The sequence below is a fragment of the Salmo salar genome, chromosome 03 (genome assembly GCF_965601325.2).
Source record: "Salmo salar chromosome 03, fSalSal1, whole genome shotgun sequence".
Lineage (NCBI taxonomy): Eukaryota > Metazoa > Chordata > Actinopteri > Salmoniformes > Salmonidae > Salmo > Salmo salar.
The window spans coordinates 3,447,501-3,470,001 of NC_138293.1; the positions used below are offsets into that span (position 1 = coordinate 3,447,501).

At 44.1% G+C, this 22,501-nt stretch overlaps 3 protein-coding genes across 4 annotated transcripts in view; 2 read left to right on the top strand and 1 right to left on the bottom strand.

Moving 5' to 3' along the window:
• txndc12 (thioredoxin domain containing 12 (endoplasmic reticulum)) overlaps positions 1–5,820 on the bottom strand; it is a 14,868-nt gene extending 9,048 nt beyond the window's left edge. Inside the window, 1 exon segment of the mRNA NM_001146379.1 lies at positions 5,676–5,820. Within this exon segment, the coding sequence (NP_001139851.1) occupies positions 5,676–5,772 (97 nt within the window). The 5' untranslated portion in view covers positions 5,773–5,820.
• A 1,120-nt stretch (positions 5,821–6,940) lies between these two features.
• Positions 6,941–22,501, top strand: part of LOC106596333 (zinc finger FYVE domain-containing protein 9) — an 86,979-nt gene continuing 71,418 nt past the window's right edge. Inside the window, exon 1 of one of the 2 annotated variants that reach the window (XM_082973186.1) lies at positions 6,941–7,093. The gene's annotated coding sequence lies outside the window, so the exon portion shown is untranslated. The remainder of the gene's footprint in view (positions 7,094–22,501) is intronic. The other variant, XM_082973182.1, reaches the window with a different exon arrangement.
• LOC106596360 (transcription factor BTF3 homolog 4) lies at positions 10,983–20,887 on the top strand. Its single transcript, XM_014187661.3, has 6 exons — positions 10,983–11,135; positions 11,878–11,940; positions 15,089–15,202; positions 16,313–16,514; positions 17,730–17,795; positions 17,992–20,887. Exons 2-6 carry the CDS (start codon positions 11,887–11,889, stop codon positions 18,036–18,038), a joined length of 483 nt encoding a protein of 160 aa, XP_014043136.1. The 5' UTR covers positions 10,983–11,135; positions 11,878–11,886; the 3' UTR covers positions 18,039–20,887.

Sequence of the window (22,501 nt, forward strand, 5' to 3'; positions counted from 1 at the left end):
CAGATGAGATGAGAAGGGGTGCATTTCAGATGAGAAGGGGTGCAGATGAGATGAGAAGGGGTGCAGATGAGATGAGAAGGGGTGCAGATGAGATGAGAAGGGGTGCATTTCAGATGAGAAGGGGTGCAGATGAGATGAGAAGGGGTGCAGATGAGATGAGAAGGGGTGCATTTCAGATGAGAAGGGGTGCATTTCAGATGAGAAGGGGTGCATTTCAGATGAGAAGGGGTGCAGATGAGATGAGAAGGGGTGCAGATGAGATGAGAAGGGGTGCATTTCAGATGAGAAGGGGTGCATTTCCGATGAGAAGGGGTGCATTTCAGATGAGAAGGGGTGCATTTCCGATGAGAAGGGGTGCATTTCAGATGAGAAGGGGTGCATTTCCGATGAGAAGGGTTGCCGTCGCACCTGTACTACAAAGCACAGCGCCGTCATCTTCAGTACAAGGCTACAACAAGCACAACGAACTGGAATACCTCTAAACAGTTAAACACAATGTAATACCCATAAAATGATGGACCATACACTTCTACAATTACAGAACATATACACAAAGCACTGGGGGGGACATTATCTTTTACAAATACAGGGTTAAAACGTCCGAAATGATACGACAAACCAAAACAGAGCTGGCCAACTCAGAGTAGCTTACTCGCGGTAGAAAATACTAATTATCGTAACCATAAAATATGACATTATCGTCGCAGACAAACACATGAAAGATATGAAATATGTACTTTATAAATCAACAAGGACACACACGCTGGCCTTTGGCTAACACAATGAAAGCTAACTGGTGGTGGTGGGGGGGCAGAAACACAAGGATGGCTGGAACTTTCTCTCACTTGACTTCTCTGGAGCCAGAGCATGTGAGAAGAGCCAGTCCAATTTGACTGGAGCAAGATTCAGTCCGCCTTCTGGCCTGCTCCAACTTCAATGTGACTGGAGCAAGATTCAGTCCGCCTACTGGCCCGCTCCAACTTCAATGTGACTGGAGCAAGATTCAGTCCGCCTACTGGCTCGCTCCAACTTCAATGTGACTGGAGTGTGGAGCAAGATTCAGTCCGCCTACTGGCCCGCTCCAACTTCAATGTGACTGGAGCAAGATTCAGTCCGCCTACTGGCTCGCTCCAACTTCAATGTGACTGGAGTGTGGAGCAAGATTCAGTCCGCCTACTGGCCCGCTCCAACTTCAATGTGACTGGAGCAAGATTCAGTCCGCCTACTGGCCCGCTCCAACTTTCATGTGACTGGAGTGTGGAGCAAGATTCAGTCCATCTTCTGGCCCGCTCCAACTTCGCTCCAGTAACGCTGACTTCCCCAGCTCATGGCATGCCCAGCCCAGCATGCATTTGTAGTCTACCTGTGCGCTACTAATAGCCCCCTTGAGTTCGCTAAATATTTTCATAAATAAACTGATTAAAAAAATAATAATAATAAATCACACAGGTGCTAAATCAAGGTGACTTACAAAGATGAGGACCAAGAGAGGGGGTGATGTAGTGTCCACAACTAAAATAACCATTGTTGAATCTGAAAAGACATGTATCTTGAAAGCATGATCGTGTACTTCCTACATCCACATGTTAAAAGAAAGGAACAAGGTGGGAATATAACATATAATATATAATATAACTGTGTCATCGTAGCAAAGTATTTATAAACTTAAAAATCAGATCTCTTAACAGTTTCGTTCATTTTTCGTTCTATTATCTACCGTAAATTCCGGACTATAAGCCGCAACTTTTTTTCTCAGGCTTTGAACCTCGCGGCTTAAAACAACGACGCGGCTAATATATGGATTTTTCCCGCTTTCAATTTTTTTTCTCTCCAAAAAAACACATTCTGTGACGTGCTCAGTTTTTTGCCGGCATGAAGCTTTCATTAGACCAATGAAATTGCCGAACGGGTTATTAAGGTCAAACAAATTTTGTTTACTGTTTAGATTAAATCGAGCGCTCTCAAACTTCCCATCATTCTGATTACGGTAGTCATTTTGTCACCCTCATTATGGCAAAGACACGGAGAAATGCATATGGTGCAGCTTTCAAGTTGAAGGCGATTGATCTGGCTGTTGGAAAAGGAAATAGAGCTGCTGCACGGGAGCTTGGTCTTAATGAGTCGATGATAAGACGTTCGTTAAAGCCTATTTATTTCTGTTACAAGCCGTGTTTCGTTAAAGCCTATGTAAAGTTCATTTGTTTCAATGTACCGGTAGGCACCTGCGACTTATAGACATGTGCGGCTTATTTATGTTCAAAATAATAAAAAATAAAAAAAATTCGGTGGGTGCGGCTTATATTCAGGTGCGCTCAATAGTCCGGAAATTACAGTATACAATATGGCATAATTGATTTTGGCCCAATTGGCTTGGCATATTCCCACGTTCAAGGAGCTTTCCGTTTCGATTGGGTTATTTTGCCTAAAAACTTTTAGGCCTACTTATAGAAGAATAAGAAAAATAACGCTTCATCTCTGGCCAGGATGTTTAGCATCCCCAAGCGGATCAACAAGTGAGGAGAACGTATTCTCCGTTCTCCAGGCACCATCCCATGAGCCAGAAGACACAGACAAGCCAAACTCCTGTTTATAAAAATGAATTCATTTGTATTTAATTCTAAAAGTAAGTCACAGGCTATATGCGCAATGTATAGATTATTTAATGCGACTAAAATGTTTAAATGCTGAGCACTTTATGCCCACCAGCCTAGTGTGTCACACTCGCAAATGCTTCTCAAATGTATTTCTTTGAAGGCTATAGTCTTGAAATAAATAAAAAATAATAGCCAAAAAAAAAAAAAAAAATATTTAGAATGTTTATATGCCGTTTAATATTATGTACAATACAGCTCAGCCTTTATTTATTTATATGCTCATCTTTAAGAAAGCATGTTCTCACACCCTTAAAAACTCACGTTATAAACGCTTGAAAATTGCCTCATCTGACTACAGCATTCCGTCGCCTTGGTAACGTGTTATCAATGAATACACTTGAATGGGGAGTCTGACAGGTAGCCCAGATTACAATGCATGTTAGTAGCCTCATTTTGACAACAAAATTAAAAGTGCCTTTTTTTTAGAAGGATATCCTGTTAAGAGACTAGCCAGGTAACATGACATGAACGATAAATTGACAACAACAACAAAAAAATGGTACTGCGCAAGGTGGGTCATCTTAGCTAGCCAGCTAGTGCAAAACCATGGCAAGCTTGTCTAGTATTTATGGATATTTTAGTAGCTAGTGACATTAGCAGGACTACTTGCTACAGTGCAGGATTTTTACTATAGATTTCACAATGGGACATTGGCAGCATCATTTGGTGAGTCTCACAACTCGTTGGGTTTGATGGAAGAGGAGTGGACACTTATTAACTCTACATATCTGTAGCTAATGCTTTCAGAACAGACACGTTCACCTGCGGGATCGTCTGAGAACAGCCACACGGACAGCTGATGAAACTGTGGGTTTGCACAACCTTAGAATTTATGTCAGAACTGTCAGAAACCGTCTCGGTGAAGCTCATCTGTGTGCTTGTCGTCACCAAGGTCTCGACCTGACTGCAGTTCTGTGTCTTAACTGATTTCAGTGGGCAAATGCACACCTTCGATGGCCACTGGCACGCTGGAAAAGTGTGCTCTTCACGGATGAATCCCGGTTTCAAACTGTACCAACAAACACAGCTGCATTTTATTGATGGCAATATGAATACCGTGACCAGAATCCTGAGGCCTATTGTCATGACATTCATCCTCCTCCATCACCTCATGTTTCAGCATGATAATACACAGCCCCATGTCGCAAGGATCTGTACACAACTCCAGGAAGCTGAAAATATCCCAGTTCTTCCATGGCCTGCATACTCACCAGACATGTCACCCATTGAGCATGTTTGGGATGCTCTGGATCGACATGTACGACAGTGTGTTCCAGTTCCCACCACTAGGCCGTCATTGTAAATAAGAATTTGTTCTTAACTGACTCGCCAAGTTAAATAGGGTTACGGTTCCCACACACGGCCATATCTTCATGTCACGGCGCTTGTTTGTGGAAAACAGACGGAAGACAGAGTGGACTACTTGTGTTAATAAGCCATGTTCGTCTCCTAACACCTGTCTTCCCTGTGGCTCAGTTGGTAGAGCACGGTGTTTGCAACGCCAGGGTTGTGGGTTCGATTCCCACGGGGGGGGGGCCAGTACAAAGAAAAAAAAAAAAAATGCATGAAATGAAATGTATGTATTCACTACTGTAAGTCGCTCTTATCCAGAGCGTCTGCTAAATGACTAGGATGTAAAATATGTAAACGGAAGACTGACACCACAAACGTGTTGTCACGGAGAAATACTGTATTAAAAACGGGTTAAAAACAGTGTATATTTAGCATTTGTGAAATTATTTTGGTTGTGATAATGAAAAAAAATATATAGCTTTATGGTTTTTAGAGCCTTACCGTAATTAGGAATCGATTCACGTTTAAAAATGAGTATTTGGCTGTTTTTAGCTTCCAAAGCAAATTTGCCTCGAAAGACAACAGGTACGGGTCCTTGGACTAGTATAGAGTAACATCAGGCTCCTTCAGTCCATTATTGGGCTAGCCACATACAGTCTGATTAATTCAGGCTGTAATAACCAATGAATTAATATAGACAGCCTGAAAGTAAATATCGTGTACATGTTCATTACAAGCCATAATGGTTTAATAAAATTACATTTAAAAACGTACTCTATTGGTTGTCTTTGCAGTGTGTCCAACTGCTCGAAACATCTTTGTTAATATCCTCCCCTGACTCCAAATATAACATTTACATTGTTATGGCATGTTTGGTTCAATAGCTATTGATGTGATGATATTCTATATAAAAACTAACTTTAGCAAGATGACTAACCGAACCATATACAGTACCTCCCTACCAGCTCTCTAAAAAGGTAATGTAAACAATACATTCCTGTGGATATTTTGTGTAAAAATTTCGAGCAGCTGAAGGACAAACAGTACAGACAACTGGTAAGAGTAAATTTGTATGTAATTTTATTTAACATTCTGGCTTGTAAGAAACATTTACATGATTTTGCAGGCATTAGCTTCAGGCTGTATACCAATTTATTGTTTCAATTTTCAAAGTCACGTGTACAAGTACAGTGAAATGCCATTCTTGGAGCTTTAAATCCAATAACAATGTAATACTAAAACTAAATGTGTATTACTACAGCATGATTCATCAGATTACCACACCCAATGAGACATGGGTGAGGTTTGTTTGTATTATACAGGTAGCCTACGGGCGAGAAATGGTGTCGTCGACAACACAAAGCTGATAAAGCATTAAAAGTTAGATAACTCAAAAGTGGGTTGTTACTATTTACCACAGCCACAAAGTCAGACTTGGCTATATCGTCAAAATTCCTGAAAACAATTAATTAATTTAAGATAGAATTTGACATACGGTTAGCAGTGTGGTTAAGGTTAGGTTCAAAATGAGATTTTAGTAAGATATATATGTTCAATAATAGGTGTTTAGACATAAGTATGACTTTGTAGATGTGGTAACTAGTGACGACCCTCAAACAAGCTAGCAAGCAAAGAATCTTGTTAGCATGACCTGATGATTGCTAAAAAAAAATATTAAAAAAAAACACTAGCTAGCTAGTTTTCAGAGCTACATTTGACTAATCTTACCTCTCGCATTCTCCTCAGCTGCAACCTTCTGAATATGAGTCAGAGAAAATAAAACATAAGAGGACAACAGAGCGATATTCACAAGAGGGGACTGCATGTTTGTAGCTGTGTTGTCGGCCTTTCTTCCAACAGACTGGAGCACAACACGGTGAAATACACCGGAAGTGATGTTCGTTTCGATAGGAAAAAAAAACGGTTTCCACCCGTTACCATAGCCACAAAATCTAAATGAGCTATTTTTTGTTGTTGTTGTTGTTGTTGAATTTTTGCATTTAAGGTTAGGGTTGGACATAATGCCGTTTGGTTGTTAGGGTTAGGTTTAAAATAACATTTTAATTGTAAAAATGTGTAAAAAAAAATATATATATATATATATTTAAAAAAAATAGGCGGGTTTATTACTTTGTAGCTGTGTTAACTAGTGACGAACAGGAAAAAGTGAGTTGAAGGAGGGGAGCGGTTCGAACTTCAAAATACAAGTCCTCGTTTCTTCTTTGTACAGTCTACAGTGCCCTACAGAAAGTATTCATACCCCTTGTCTTAGTTCAAAAATGTTTGTGTTATAGTCTAAATTCAAAACGGATTCAATAGATTTTTTTTTCTTCTCAACCATCTACACACAATAACCGACAATGTTATTGTCGGTTATTATGTAGCGAAATGCTTGTGCTTCTAGTTCCGACCATGCAGTAATATCTAATAAGTAATCTAACAATTTCACAACTACCTTATACACACAGTGTAAAGGAATGAATAAGAATATGTACATAAAAATATATAAATGAGTGATGGCCGAACGGCATAGGCAAGATGCAGTAGATGGTATAGAGTACAGTATATACATATGAGATGAGTAATGTAGGGTATGTAAACATTAAAGTGGCATTGTTTAAAGTGGCTAGTGATACATTTATTACATCCAATTTCTAATTGTTAAAGTGGCTAGAGATTTGAGTCAGTATGTTGGCAGCAGCCACTCAATGTTAGTGATGGCTGTTTAACAGTCTGATGGCCTTGTATTTGGTTAAGGTGTATGTAAACTTCTGACTTAGCTAGGTGGGACAACCACATATCATAGGCATAAAAAGTAAATTTTTCCTCAATAAAGTAGCTATCAGTAGAGTCAGAGTTAGAAAGGGGGGGGGTCAAATGCAAGTGCTGGTGAAGGGTGAGGCGGAGGATTATTTAAGATTCTGTTTGAAGAAGTAGGGTTTAAGATGTTTTCAGAAGATGGGCAGGGACTCTGCTGTCCTAGTTTCAAGGGGAAGCTGGTTTCGCCATTGGAGTGCGAGAACAGAGAACAGTTTGGACAGGGCTGAGCGGGAGCTGCCCTCCCGTACGGGTGGGAGAGCTAAGAGACCTGATGTGGCAGAACAGAGTGCTCGGGTTGGGGTGTAGTGTTGGATCATTGCCTGAAGGTAGGGAGGGGCATTTCACAACTCCGAGTCAATACTTTGTTGAAGCACCTTTGTCTTTCTGGGTAAGTCTCTAAGAGCTTTCCACACCTGGATTGTGCAACATTTGCCCATTTATTCTTTTCAAAATCCTTCAATGTGAAATTGGTTGTTGATCATTACTAGACAACCATTTTCAAGTCTTGCCATAGATTTTCAAGTAGGTTTAAGTCAAAACTGTAACTAGGCCACAGGAACATTCAACGTTGTCTTGGTAAGCAACTACAGTGTATATTACAGTGTGTATTTCGCCTTGTGTTTTAGGTTATTGTCCTGCTGAAAGGTGAATTCATCTCCCAGTGTGTATTTGGCCTTGTGTTTTAGGTTATTGTCCTGCTGAAAGGTGAATTCATCTCCCAGTGTGTATTTGGCCTTGTGTTTTAGGTTATTGTCCTGCTGAAAGGTGAATTCATCTCCCAGTGTGTATTTGGCCTTGTGTTTTAGGTTGTTGTCCTGCTGAAAGGTGAATTCATCTCTCAGTGTGTATTTGGCCTTGTGTTTTAGGTTATTGTCCTGCTGAAAGGTGAATTCATCTCCCAGTGTCTGGTGGAAAGCAGACTGAGCCAGGTCTTTTGATAGGCCTGTGCTTAGCTCCATTCCGTTTCTTTTTATCCTGAAAAACTCCTCAGTCCTTAACGATTACAAGCATACTCATAACATGACACAGCCATCACTATGCTTGAAAATATGGAGAGTTGTACTCAGGACAAAAAGGGGAATTGCTTTGCCACATTATTTGCAGTATTACTTCAGTGCCTTGTTGCAAACAGGATGCATGTTTTGGACTATTTTTATTCTGTACAGGCTTCCTTCTTTTCACTCTGTCATTTAGGTTAGTATTGTGGAGTAACTACAATGTTGTTGATCCATCCTCATTTTTCTCCTATCACAGCCATTAAACTCTGTAGCTGTTTTCAAGTCACCATTGGCCTCATGGTGAAATCCTTGAGCGGTTTCCGTCATTGTAAATAAGAACATGTTCTTAACTGACTTGCCTAGTTAAAAAAAATATTTTTTTAAATCTACCAATAGGTGCCCTTTTTTTTGCGAGGCATTGGAAAACCTTCGTCTTTGTGTTTTTTAAGCACATTTTTACTCATGAACGTATTTAACAATAAGCAATAAAAAAGGGGTTAATTAATAATCAATAATAACTTATTGACTCCAGACATTTCATCTTTTCATTTTTTTTTACAATCATTTTTAAACTTAAAAAAAAAAAAAAAAAATATGATTCCACTTTGATATTCTGCGGTATTGTGTGTAGGCCAGTGACAAAGAAATCTGTATTTAATCCATTTTAAATTCAGGCTGTAACACAACTAAATGTGGAAAAAGCCAAGGGGTGTGAATCATTTCTAAAGGCACTGTATCTTACTGAAGAGCTCAGTGACTTTCAACGTGGCACCGTCATAGGATGCCACCTTTCCAACAAGTCAGTTCATCAAATTTATGCCCTGCTAGAGCTGCCCCGATCGACTGCATTATTATTATTATTATTATTATTATTATTGTTATTGTGAAGTGGAAATGTCTAGGAGCAACAACGGCTCAGCCACGACGTGGTAGGCCACACAAGCTCACAGAACGGGACTGAGTGCTGAAGTTCGTAGCACGTAAAAATTGTCTGTCCTCCGTTTCCACACTCACTACAGAGTTCCAAAGTGCCTCTGGAAGCAACGTCAGCACAATAACTGTTTGTCGGGAGCTTCATGAAATGTGTTTCCATGGCCGAGCAGCCGCACACAAGCCTAAGATCACCATGCGCAATGCCAAGTGTCTGCTGGAGTGGTGTAAAGCTCACCGCCATTGGACTCTCTGAATCACACTTCAACATCTGTCAGTCCGATGGACAAATCTGGGTTTGGCAGATGACAGGAGAACGCTACCTGTCCCAATGCATAGTGCCAATGTAACAGTATAGCTTCCGTCCCTCTCCTCGCCCCAACCTGGGCTCGAACCAGGGACCCTCTGCGCACATCAACAACTGACACCACCATGAAGCATTACCCATCGCGCCACAAAAGCCGCGGCCCTTGCAGCGCAAGGGGAACAACTACTTAAGGTCGCAGAGCGAGTGACATCACCAATTGAAATTCTATTAGCGCGCACCACCGCTAACTAACTAGTCATTTCACATCGGTTACACCAACTGTAAAGTTTGGTGGAGGAGGGGGTGTTTTTTGTGTTTTCTTTTTTTTAACCTTTATTTAACTAGGCAAACCAAACCCGGACGACGCTGGGCCAATTGTGTGCCGCCCTATGGGACTCCCAATCACGGCCGGTTGTGATACAGCCTGTGTATCATGGTTCGGGCTAGTCCTCTTAGTTCCAGTGAAGGGAAATCTTAACGCTACAGCATACAATGACATTGTAGATGATTCTGTGCTTCCAACTTTGTGGCAACAGTTTTGGGAAGGACCTTTCCTGTTTCAGCATGACAATGCCCCCATGAACAAAGCAAGGTCCATACAGAAATGGTTTGTCGAGATCAGTGTGGAAGAACTTGACTGGCCTGCACAGAGCCCTGGCTTCAACCCTATTGAACACCTTTGGGATGAATTGGAACGCCGACTGCGAGCCAGGCCTAATCGCCCAACATCAGTAACCGACCTCACTAATGCTCTTGTGGCTGAATGGAAGCAAGTCCCCGCAGCAATGTTCCAAAATCTAGTGGAAAGCCTTCCCAGAAGAGTGGAGGCTGTTATAGCAGCAAAGGGGGGAACAACTCCACATTAATGCCCATGATTTTAGAATGAGATGTTCGACGACAAGGCCTATCAGGGAGTACTTGAGAAGACACATGAGACCATAGACCTTCTATTTAAATGCACAAGAGGGGGTACTTCAGGGGTACTCCAGGCAGAGCAGAATTCAGTTGCTGGAACACAAACCGGAAAAGGCCGGTAACCACTGAGTGTATTTTTATTACCATGTTTCCATCCAACATTTTTGTATGCCAGTAAAGTTCATGTTGGATAAAAAAAAATGTAATGACAGGCTTGATGGAAGCAGCAAATTTGTCGGTAAACAAACATTACCAAATGTCGACAAAACCAAATACTAGGTGCTATTGAATTGAATTAATAGGTGGGATAATAATACGAGAAATGGTGGTGGAAACGCTTTTATGCGCAAATATTGATATAATAGCCATAATATGAAAGTAAACGTGGAATCATGCGATGACATGTGGTCATCCCACTATAACCCCCGGAAATCATGCAGTTTATTAGGCTACAGGTGAAATAAATTGTAAAATAACTTTACAGGATGGGCAAAGTGCAAGGTGATGAGCGTGATGCTGCTTTCCAATAAATATCCAGGGTTTTATTCTGGTGACATGATCGTGGGCACACTCGATATTTAAAGCAACAGGTTTTTGTGAGATAACAATCAGTAGAGTTAAATGCGATGGAAATCCATTTAACTTGTATTTTATTTTATTCGGTACATGGTTATTTAACCGTCAAAGCTATGTCATCACACACATACTATAATCTGGAGCAACAAGTCAATTTGATCACCAATGGAAACAAATCTCTGGTGGGAAAATGCACGATTTTATGCGGATTTTAGAATGTCGCCAATTGGGTGGAAACCTGGCAATTCATGCAACAAAACAAAAAAATACAAATGTGATATGGACCACAACAATGGCACAAACGGTTGATTTATCATCAGAAACACATTGCAGGCAACTGTAGTACAAACGGCGTTCATGTTGTGGCTATAAGTCTGTATGTGTTTTAAAATGATTCATAAACTAATACATTCAATCAATCAATCAATAAATCAAAATCCCCATCTGCTGAAAATTACACAAACACCAAAACGACCTGAAATTCACCCACGGAGAGAAAAGACACGTGTTGAGATTCGCCATCATCCTCATCAACCTCGTGTTCCCTCCTGCTACTTCCTGTTCTGCTGTGAACCTTTTGTGGATCAAAGTGCTGTGCCTTGGGACTGATCGATCAAATTACTGACGCTGTCTTTTACACAGGTAAATATACATATATATATGTGTGTTTTTAACAACTAGAGCTATGGACCACGGCATATAGGATAAAAGATAACAGTAAGCGTTGTTCTCCGTTTGCTTTGAGCTCCTAGCCTACTGTGTTTACAATGCTAGCTAGGTAACAGTCTCCACGGTATCCTAGCTGTGGCTTTATGCAGGAACATTTTAGAAAAGCTCATTTTTAGTTAGTTAACTAGCTAGCTCGTCAGGAATATGAGATGGTTAACTGGCTAAATGACAGCTTTAGTTAGTTGTCGACATTTTTATGGCTAACTTGAGTCTCAAATGTTGACACTACGGGGCGTAGCGAACATTTTACTACCGTTAAAATGGGTAACGTTAGCTTGCTAGTTTAACTAGTTTAGTTAATGACATGGTGTAACGTTTTAACCAACTAGGTAACTAACTATTCATCTGTGTGTGTGTGTGTTTTTGGCTGACAGGCATTGTTTCTGTTGTTGTTGAAGAGTCGGACACCTGATGATTTGTAGTGTTTCCAGACAATGAACATTGTTGGCTAATAAACTAGTTTTAACTGTCAGATAAGACTCAATTGGTGCCTAGTTTGTAGCTAAGTCCATTAATAACAGCTTCCACAGTGATTCAGGATAAAACGTGAAGCTGATTTGCATTCATCCAGTAGGCCTGTTTATATTGTTGTTGATTTTTGTTAATTCATGAGGATATTTTCTTGACAACTCATCCATGTTCCTCTTTTTTCCAGATAAAAGCCATGAACCAAGAGAAACTAGCCAAACTTCAGGCCCAGGTCCGGATAGGTGGAAAGGTAACTACTATTATCATCTCTACTGTTAAAATCTACATTTTGTTATGACACAGATATGACTAAATTGTAGAACCCTTCCATATCTGGTAATGTGCAGGGTTGAAGGCCAGCGGTTTAGTAGCTTAACTGCCTGTCTGTCTGTCTGTTTTGTTGAAGGGCATTAGACTTATCAAAGCAACTGGGAGTCTTGTTTTCCCCCTGAACACATTACTCCTATTATGGGACAGATGCTTTGGCCCATCCTGCCTGGCTGTGGGGCCCAGGGCTTTGTCTCTTACTGTTTGGTAAGGGCCTCGTTGTGTCTCCTCTCCACAGCTAGATGGCACTGTTGGTGTGGCCTAAATTTAACACCTGCCGAATGTGTCGATTTTTGTCATTGGCGGATAACATGCCGATCCTGACTAGACCGGGCACGTATGTGCACGTGTTGGTTGTTGTCCACCCACACCAGACGTGATCAGGACACACGTGTTGAAATATCAAAACGAACTCTTAACCAGTAATATTAATTTGGGGACAGGTAGAAAAGCATTAAACATTTATGGAAATTTAGCTTGCTAGCTTGCTGTTGCTAGCTCATTTTGTCCTGGGATATAAACATTGGGTTATTTTACCTGAAATGCACAAGGTCCTCTACTCTGACAATTCATCCACAAATTAAAGGGTCAACCAAATATTTTTCTAGTCATCTCTCCTCCTTCCAGGCTTCTTCTTTGGACTTTATATGGTGGTTGACAACGAACTTTAAGGTGCTTCACCACCACCGACTGGAGTGTGGACCTCAGTTCATCTTTCAATCACCCACGTGGGTATATGCTCCTAACAACCAATGAGGAGATGGGAGAGGAGGGACTTGCAGCGTGTGAAGTGTCAGTCACAAATAGAAACAAGTTCTGTTTTAGTGCCTGGCTACGCAGACGCTCGTGAGCAGTGTGGATGCAATGATTGAATAATGTATTTTGCCGCGAACGTGACGTTAGCGGTGTGGTCAGCATGTTAGGTGTATTTCAGCAGTCACGTTAGCGGTGTGGTCAGCATGTTAGGTGTATTTCACCAGCCATCGTTACGTTAGCGGTGTGGTCAGCATGTTAGGTGTATTTCACCAGCCACGTTAGCGGTGTGGTCAGCATGTTAGGTGTATTTCACCAGCCACGTTAGCGGTGTGGTCAGCATGTTAGGTGTATTTCACCAGTCACGTTAGCGGTGTGGTCAGCATGTTAGGTGTATTTCACCAGTCACGTTAGCGGTGTGGTCAGCATGTTAGGTGTATTTCACCAGCCACGTTAGCGGTGTGGTCAGCATGTTAGGTGTATTTCACCAGCCACGTTAGCGGTGTGGTCAGCATGTTAGGTGTATTTCACCAGTCACGTTAGCGGTGTGGTCAGCATGTTAGGTGTATTTCACCAGCCACGTTAGCGGTGTGGTCAGCATGTTAGGTGTATTTCACCAGCCACGTTAGCGGTGTGGTCAGCATGTTAGGTGTATTTCAGCAGCCACGTTAGCGGTGTGGTCAGCATGTTAGGTGTATTTCACCAGTCACGTTAGCGGTGTGGTCAGCATGTTAGGTGTATTTCACCAGCCACGTTAGCGGTGTGGTCAGCATGTTAGGTGTATTTCACCAGCCACGTTAGCGGTGTGGTCAGCATGTTATATGGAAATATACTTTTTGTTCCCACTGTTGGCACTCAGCATATCACTAACGTGTTGATTGCTTTAAGTTAGACTAGTATATCCGTTGTACTGGCTTGAGATAGAAAATAAGTTAATAAATATTTGGGTGAAGACCAAATACTCTATACGTTTCCCTGGGTGCTGAGTCCAAACCAATGTGCAGGAGATTCGATCTGTTGTGTGTTGCATTCAAAGAGGTTCTGTGGTTTCATCGGTCACCTGCATTTCCTATTCATGGTTTGCACTACAGTGCACAAGCAAGTCTCTTCTTCTTATTGGTGTCCTTTAGTAGTGGTTTCTTTGCAGCAATTCGACCATGAAGGCCTGATTTCACGCAGTCTCCTCTGAAGAAGTTGATGTTGAGATGTGTCTGTTACTTGAACTCTGAAACATTTATTTGGGCTGCAATTTCTGAGGCTGGTATCTCTAATGAACTTATCCTCTGCAGCAGAGGTAACTCTGGGTCTTCCTTTCCTGTGGCGGTCCTCATGAGAGCCAGTTCCATCATAGTGCTTGATGGTTTTTGCGACTGCACTTAAAGAAACTTTCAAAGTTCATGACATTTTCGTCATTGACTGACCTTCATGTCTTAAAGTAATGATGGACTGTTGTTTCTCTTTGCTTATTTGAGCTGTTCTTGCCATAATATGGACTTGGTCTTTTACCAAATAGGGCTATCTTCTGTATACCACCCCTACCTTGTCACAACTCAACTGATCGGCTCAAACGCATTAAGAAGGAAAGAAATTCCACAAATTAACTTTTAACAAGGCACAGCTGTTAATTGAAAAGCATTCCAGGTGACTACCTCATGAAGCTGGTTGAGAGAATGTCAAGAGTGTGCAAAGCTGTCATCAAGGCAAAGGGTGGTAAAGTTGAAGAATCGCAAATATATATATATATATATATATATATATATATAATATTTAGATTTTTACACTTAATTGAACACTATTACGTAGTTGTGATGTCTTCACTATTATTCTACAATGTAGAAAATAGTAAAAAATAAAGAAAAACCCTTGAATGAGTAGGTGTGTAAACATTTGACTGGTGCTGTACACATATTTTCAGTATTTCTCCACCAACCCTACCACTCTTGCCCTAATTGGAGTAAACTACTGGTGGCTTCTACGTCCAGCTTATAGATACTATATACATTTTACGGACATATTTTGTTTATTTTAGTTTTGTCCTTCCTCAACCGCTAATCAATCTCTGATGTCCATCCAGTTTGGATTTCTATTTGCCATTATATATATTTTTTTTTAACGGTGTTGTGACGTTTTCTAAAGTTCTGAACCTTTTCTATTACGTATAGTTTCAATAAGATTGTAAATACTTATTTGACTTTTTTTTTCTCCCAAATCACCCAGTAGAGCTGTCTGCTGTTAGCTCCAGGTAAATGTTTGTACTTCGTCCCGCTGGAATAAAACAAGCACATGTTGACCTTTTTACCTGTTGTTGTTGTCCTCAGGGAACAGCTCGTAGGAAGAAGAAGGTGGTTCACAGAACGGCAACAGCTGACGACAAAAAACTCCAGAGTTCTTTGAAGAAACTGGCAGTGAACAACATCGCTGGTATCGAGGAGGTAAGTCCTTCCAAGGATGAAACTTTTTGAGTTTACCATCTTCACACTGAGCATGTCAACTAAATCAACACTTAGCCTCTTGCCTTGGCAGCCAAATGTAGATCTGAAAGTCTCGGGAAAGGGTTAACAACCTCTTTTTTTTTCCCTCTGAAATGATTAAATAGGTAGACAGCTTGTCCTGTGAAAATCTACGGTAAAAATTGTAGTCATATTGCTGACACCTTTTTTTTCAATCCAATCTGGGCTCTGTTCAGTTGCCATAGAAATTCCTCTAGAGCTGATGTAGATGGGTATTCTACATGTCAGGAAGGCATGATTTTTGTTCTTCATAGCATATTTCTATCTGAACGTTCAGCACGACAATGTTTCGGGAATGTGCACCTGCTGTTATACAGGACAGAATGCTTTGCTAAACTCCCGTCTTTATCCCCCCCCCCCCCCCCTGTCTTTATCCCCCCCCCCCTGTCTTTATCCCCCCCCCCCCTGTCTTTATCCCCCCCCCCCTGTCTTTATTTCCCCCCCCCCCTGTCTTTATCCCCCCCCCCCCCTGTCTTTATCCCCCCCCCCCCTGTCTTTATTTCCCCCCCCCCCTGTCTTTATCCCCCCCCCCCCCTGTCTTTATCCCCCCCCCCCCTGTCTTTATTTCCCCCCCCCTGTCTTTATCCCCCCCCCCCCTGTCTTTATTTCCCCCCCCCTGTCTTTATCCCCCCCCCCCTGTCTTTATCCCCCCCCCCCTGTCTTTATCCCCCCCCCCCCTGTCTTTATTTCCCCCCCCTGTCTTTATCCCCCCCCCCCCCTGTCTTTATCCCCCGCCCCCCCTTGTCTTTATTTCCCCCCCCTGTCTTTATCCCCCCCCTGTCTTTATCCCCCGCCCCCCCTGTCTTTATCCCCCCTGTCTTTATCCCCCGCCCCCCCCTGTCTTTATCCCCCGCCCCCCCCTGTCTTTATCCCCCGCCCCCCCTGTCTTTATCCCCCCTGTCTTTATCCCCCCCCCCCCCCTGTCTTTATCCCCCCCCCCTGTCTTTATTTCCCCCCCCTGTCTTTATCCCCCGCCCCTCCCCTGTCTTTATCCCCCGCCCCCCCCCTGTCTTTATCCCCCGCCCCTCCCAGGTGAACATGATTAAGGACGATGGCACGGTGATCCACTTCAACAACCCCAAGGTGCAGGCCTCTCTGTCTGCCAACACGTTTGCCATCACAGGCCATGCAGAGAACAAACAGCTGACAGAGATGCTCCCAAGCATCCTCAGCCAGCTGGGGGCAGACAGCTTCACCAGCCTCCGCAAACTGGCAGAGCGGTTCCCACGCCAAGGTGGGTTTAGTGTGTACACTGCATTAGGAATGTATTCAGACCACTTGATTTTTCTCTGTATTTTGTTAGATTACAGCCTGTTTTTTATTTTATTTTATTATTCATTTTTTTCCCCCTCATGTATTTACACAGAACACCCCATAATGGCAAAGCAAAAACATGTTTTTAGAAATTGTAGCTAAGTTGTTAAAATTAAAAAGCTGAATTATCACATTTACATAAGTATTCAGACACCTTTAACTTAGTACTTTGTTGAAACACCTTTGGCAGTGATTACAGCCTTGAGTCTTCTTGGGTATGACGCTACAAGTTTGGCACACCTGTATTTGGGGAGTTTCTCCCATTCTTCTCTGCAGATCCTCTCAAGCTCTGTCAGGTTTGATGGGGAGCGTCGTTGCACAGCTATTTTCATGTCTCTCCAGAGATGTTTGATCGGGTTTAAGTCAAGGTTCTGGCTGGGCCACTCAAGGACATTCAGACTTGTCCAAAAGCCACTCTTGCGTTGTCTTGGCTGAGTCAGAGTTGTTGTCCTGCTGGACGGTGACCCCCCCTTCAGTATGAGGTCCTGAGCGCTCTGGAGCATGTTTTCATCAAGGATTTCTGTACTTATTTCATCTTTATAGTCTCCAAGTCCCTGCTGCTGAAAAACATCTCCACAGCATGATGCTGCCACCACCATCCTTCAGGTTTCCTCCAGACGTGACACTTGGCATTCAGGCCAAAGTGTTCAATTTTGGTTTCATCAGACCAGAGAATATTGTTTCTCATTGTCTGAGAGTCTTTAGGTGCCTTTTGGCAAACTCCAAGCGGGCTGTCATGTGCCTTTTACTGAGGAGTGGCTTCCGTCTGGCCACTCTACCATAAAGACCTGATTGGTGGAGTGCTGCGGAGATGGGTCGTTCTCATAGGAAAGGGGCTGATATTTCAGTTTTATTTTTTGATACATTTCTAAACCTGTTTTCGCTTTGTCATTATGGGATATTGTGTGTAGCTTGAGGAGTAAAAATAATGATTTAATCAATTTTAGAATTGGGCTGTAACAAAACAAAATGTGGGAAAAGTCAAGCGCTCTGAATACTTTCCGAATGCACTGTAGTTGCACGGCCTCACGCCGTCCCGTCCCCCGGGAAGTTGCACGGCCTCACGCTATGTTCAAGAATAAAATGTTTAATTTCCCCCTTTTTTTTAAAAAATCTTTCTTCCCCCGATTTGCAGTACTTGACAACAAAACGATGTCAATCAGCAAACCAGAAGATATTGAAGAGGAGGACGATGTTCCAGGTATTGTTTCTCACTACACACAGCTTTGTTGTTAAAACGACTGCATATCATGCGCTCTCTGGGGTGATATGATGCTGGTAGAGGTGCAGTATGTTGTTCTCCTTACTGTAAGTAGCTTTGGATTAGAGCCTCTGCTAAATGACTTAATGGTACTTTCCTGAAGTTTTACATGTAACTCTCTCTCTCTGCTCCATAGATCTCGTAGAAAACTTTGATGAAGCGTCAAAGAATGAAGCCAACTAATGAATCCAACTTCAGGCCCATTCTACCCTTTTAACCCTCTACCCTTCCTCAGTACCCTCTATTCAGAACACACTGGGTACCCCCCCCCCCCCCCCCAATAACCTATCTTCTACCCAGTACACACCTCTCTATCACGTGGGATCTGTTCAGAAAGATGTAGCATGACTTACACAATCTATCATGTAGAACAGATGAGTGTCAGAGCAGTCACCATACCTATTCTGTCTCACATGGCCTCAATACCACCCCAGACCTCCTCTCTCTCTCTCACATGGCCTCAATACCACCCCAGACCTCCTCTCTCTCTCTCACATGGCCTCTACCACCCCAGACCTCCCCTCTCTCTCTCTCTCTCTCTCACATGGCCTCTACCACCCCAGACCTCCCCTCTCTCTCTCTCTCTCACATGGCCTCTACCACCCCAGACCTCCTCTCTCTCTCTCTCTCTCACATGGCCTCTACCACCCCAGACCTCCTCTCTCTCTCTCACATGGCCTCTACCACCCCAGACCTCCCCTCTCTCTCTCTCTCTCACATGGCCTCTACCACCCCAGACCTCCCCTCTCTCTCTCTCTCTCTCACATGGCCTCTACCACCCCAGACCTCCCCTCTCTCTCTCTCTCTCACATGGCCTCAATACCACCCCAGACCTCCCCTCTCTCTCTCTCTCTCACATGGCCTCAATACCACCCCAGACCTCCTCTCCCTCTCTCACATGGCCTCAATACCACCCCAGACCTCCTCTCTCTCTCTCACATGGCCTCTACCACCCCAGACCTCCCCTCTCTCTCTCTCTCTCACATGGCCTCTACCACCCCAGACCTCCCCTCTCTCTCTCTCTCTCACATGGCCTCTACCACCCCAGACCTCCTCTCTCTCTCTCTCTCTCACATGGCCTCTACCACCCCAGACCTCCTCTCTCTCTCTCACATGGCCTCTACCACCCCAGACCTCCCCTCTCTCTCTCTCTCTCACATGGCCTCTACCACCCCAGACCTCCCCTCTCTCTCTCTCTCTCACATGGCCTCTACCACCCCAGACCTCCCCTCTCTCTCTCTCTCTCACATGGCCTCAATACCACCCCAGACCTCCCCTCTCTCTCTCTCTCTCACATGGCCTCAATACCACCCCAGACCTCCCCTCTCTCTCTCTCTCACATGGCCTCAATACCACCCCAGACCTCCTCTCTCTCTCTCTCTCACATGGCCTCAATACCACCCCAGACCTCCTCTCTCTCTCTCTCTCACATGGCCTCAATACCACCCCAGACCTCCTCTCTCTCTCTCTCTCACATGGCCTCAATACCACCCCAGACCTCCTCTCTCTCTCTCTCTCATGGCCTCAATACCACCCCAGACCTCCTCTCTCTCTCTCACATGGCCTCAATACCACCCCAGACCGCCCCTCTCTCTCTCTCTCTCTCTCTCACATGGCCTCAATACCACCCCAGACCTCCCCTCTCTCTCTCTCTCACATGGCCTCAATACCACCCCAGACCTCCTCTCTCTCTCTCTCTCTCACATGGCCTCAATACCACCCCAGACCTCCTCTCTCTCTCTCTCTCATGGCCTCAATACCACCCCAGACCTCCTCTCTCTCTCTCACATGGCCTCAATACCACCCCAGACCGCCCCTCTCTCTCTCTCCTCTCTCTCTCACATGGCCTCAATACCACCCCAGACCGCCCCTCTCTCTCTCTCTCTCTCTCTCACATGGCCTCAATACCACCCCAGACCGCCCTCTCTCTCTCTCTCTCTCTCACATGGCCTCAATACCACCCCAGACCGCCCCTCTCTCTCTCTCTCTCTCTCTCTCTCACATGGCCTCAATACCACCCCAGACCGCCCCTCTCTCTCTCTCTCTCTCACATGGCCTCAATACCACCCCAGACCGCCCCTCTCTCTCTCTCTCTCTCTCACATGGCCTCAATACCACCCCAGACCGCCCCTCTCTCTCTCTCTCTCTCTCTCACATGGCCTCAATTCCACCCCAGACCTCCTCTCTCTCACATGGCCTCAATACCACCCCAGACCGCCCCTCTCTCTCTCTCACATGGCCTCAATACCACCCCAGACCGCCCCTCTCCTCTCTCTCTCTCTCTCTCTCTCTCACATGGCCTCAATACCACCCCAGACCGCCCCTCTCTCTATCTATCTATCTACACACAACTGCTGTTGAAAGAACAACATCGTCCAGTATTTGAGCCACAAGACATATCAAACTGGTGTTGTCCCAAATGGCTCCCTCTTCACTGCTTTTGACCAGGCCCCATAGGGATTTTAGTCAAAAGTAGTGTACAGTGTAGTTGGGAATAGTTGACCATTTTGTTACGGAGCCAGTATACCCACCAACTGTAACACAGAAATCCATGTCTCGTATTTTAACAAGCGGTCCTATTCATGGCGTTTTGGGAGGCCCGTTTTTTTTTTATCAGTACATCTATCTGACATGAAGATGTAGGTGGGCCTTAATGTAGGATGTCAACATGTCTAGGTGGGCCTTAATGTAGGATGTCAACATGGTCCCGGCCCTGCCAGACATGTCTAGGTGGGCCTTAATGTAGGATGTCAACATGTCTAGGTGGGCCTTAATGTAGGATGTCAACATGTCTGGGTGGGCCTTAATGTAGGATGTCAACATGTCTAGGTGGGCCTTAATGTAGGATGTCAACATGTTCCCGGCCCTGCCAGACATGTCTAGGTGGGCCTTAATGTAGGATGTCAACATGTCTAGGTGGGCCTTAATGTAGGATGTCAACATGTTCCCGGCCCTGCCAGACATGTCTAGTCTTATACAATTTTTTTTTTTTCTCCTGTTTATTAAAAACCAAATAAATCTGTGATCATGAATAGTTTGTTTGTGTTTTTATTAGGTGGGGGATCTGCTTGTTTTAAGCTAACGTTGAATGGTTCAGATACTGTGTGTTTGTCTGAAATGGCAACCTATTTCCTGTATAGTGACTGTAGGGGCTTTTGGTCCACCGTGGGGCCCTATAGGTGCCATTTGGGATCTGCATGTTTCGGTGGTCTTGCTTAAAGCGGCAATATTTAACTTTTTTGGGGCGACCTTGACCAAATTCACATAGAAATGCGTGTTATAGATCTGTCATTCTCATTGCAAGCCAGTCTAAGAAGCGGTAGATCTGTTCTAAACTCGGCAGCAAAAGAAACGGCCCTTTTTCAGGACCCTGTCTTTCAAAGATGATTTGTAAAAATCCAAATAACTTCACAGATCTTCATTGTAAAGGGTTTAAAGACTTTCCCCACGCTTGTTCAATGAACCATAATTAATGAACATGCACCTGTGGAACAGTCGTTAAGACACTAACAGCTTACAGACGGTAGGCAATTAAGGTCACAGTTATGAAAATGTAGGACACTAAAGAGGCCTTTCTACTGACTCTGAAAAACACCAAAAGAAAGATGCCCAGGGTCCCTGCTCATCTGCGTGAACGTGCCTTAGGCATGCTGCAAGGAGGCATGAGGACTGCAGATGTGGCCAGGGCAAAAAATTGCAATGTCCGTACTGTGAGACGCCTAAGACGGTGCTACAAGGAGACAGGACGGACAGCTGATCGTCCTCGCAGTGGCAGACCACGTGTAACAACACCTGCACAGGATCAGTACATCCGAACATCACACCTGTGGGACAGGTACAGGATGGCAACAACAACTGCCCGAGTTAGAGGGATTGTGCGTTCCTGGTCTATCAGTGCTCAGACTGTCCGCAATAGGCTGAGAGGCTGGACTGAGGGCTTGTAGGCCTGTTGTAAGGCAGGTCCTCACCAGACATCACCGGCAACAACGTCGCCTATGGGCACAAACCCACCTTTGCTGGACCAGACAGGACTGGCAAAAAGTGCTCTTCACTGACGAGTTGCGGTTTTGTCTCACCAGGGGTGATGGTCAGATTCGCATTTATCGTCGAAGGAATGAGCGTTACACCGAGGCCTGTACTCTGGAGCGGGATCGATTTGGAGGTGGAGGGTCCGTCATGGTCTGGGGCAGTGTGTTACAGCATCATCGGACTGAGCTTGTTGTCATTGCAGGCAATCTCAGCGCTGTGCATTACAGGGAAGACATCCTCCTCCCTCATGTGGTACCCTTCCTGCAGGCTCATCCTGACATGACCCTCCAGCATGACAATGCCACCAGCCATACTGCTCGTTCTGTGTGTGATTTCCTGCAAGACAGGAATGTCAGTGTTCTGCCATGGCCTGCGAAGAGCCTGGATCTCAATCCCATTGAGCACGTCTGGGACCTGTTGGATCGGAGGGTGAGGGCTAGGGCCATTCCCCCCCGGAAATGTCCTGGAACTTGCAGGTGCTTTGGTGGAAGTGGGGTAACATCTCACAGCAAGAACTAGCAAATCTGGTGCAGTCCATGAGGAGGAGATGCACTGCAGTACTTAATGCAGCTGGTGGCCACACCAGATACTGACTGTTACTTTTGATTTTGACCCCC

Bases quoted from the DNA above. Each gene is read 5' to 3' on its own strand.
- LOC106596360 (XM_014187661.3), top strand. From the start codon at position 11,887: ATGAACCAAGAGAAACTAGCCAAACTTCAGGCCCAGGTCCGGATAGGT. The intron at 15,203-16,312 runs GTAAGTCCTTCC...CGCCCCTCCCAG, and splicing joins ACATCGCTGGTATCGAGGAG to GTGAACATGATTAAGGACGA. The intron at 16,515-17,729 runs GTGGGTTTAGTG...CCCGATTTGCAG, and splicing joins AGAGCGGTTCCCACGCCAAG to TACTTGACAACAAAACGATG.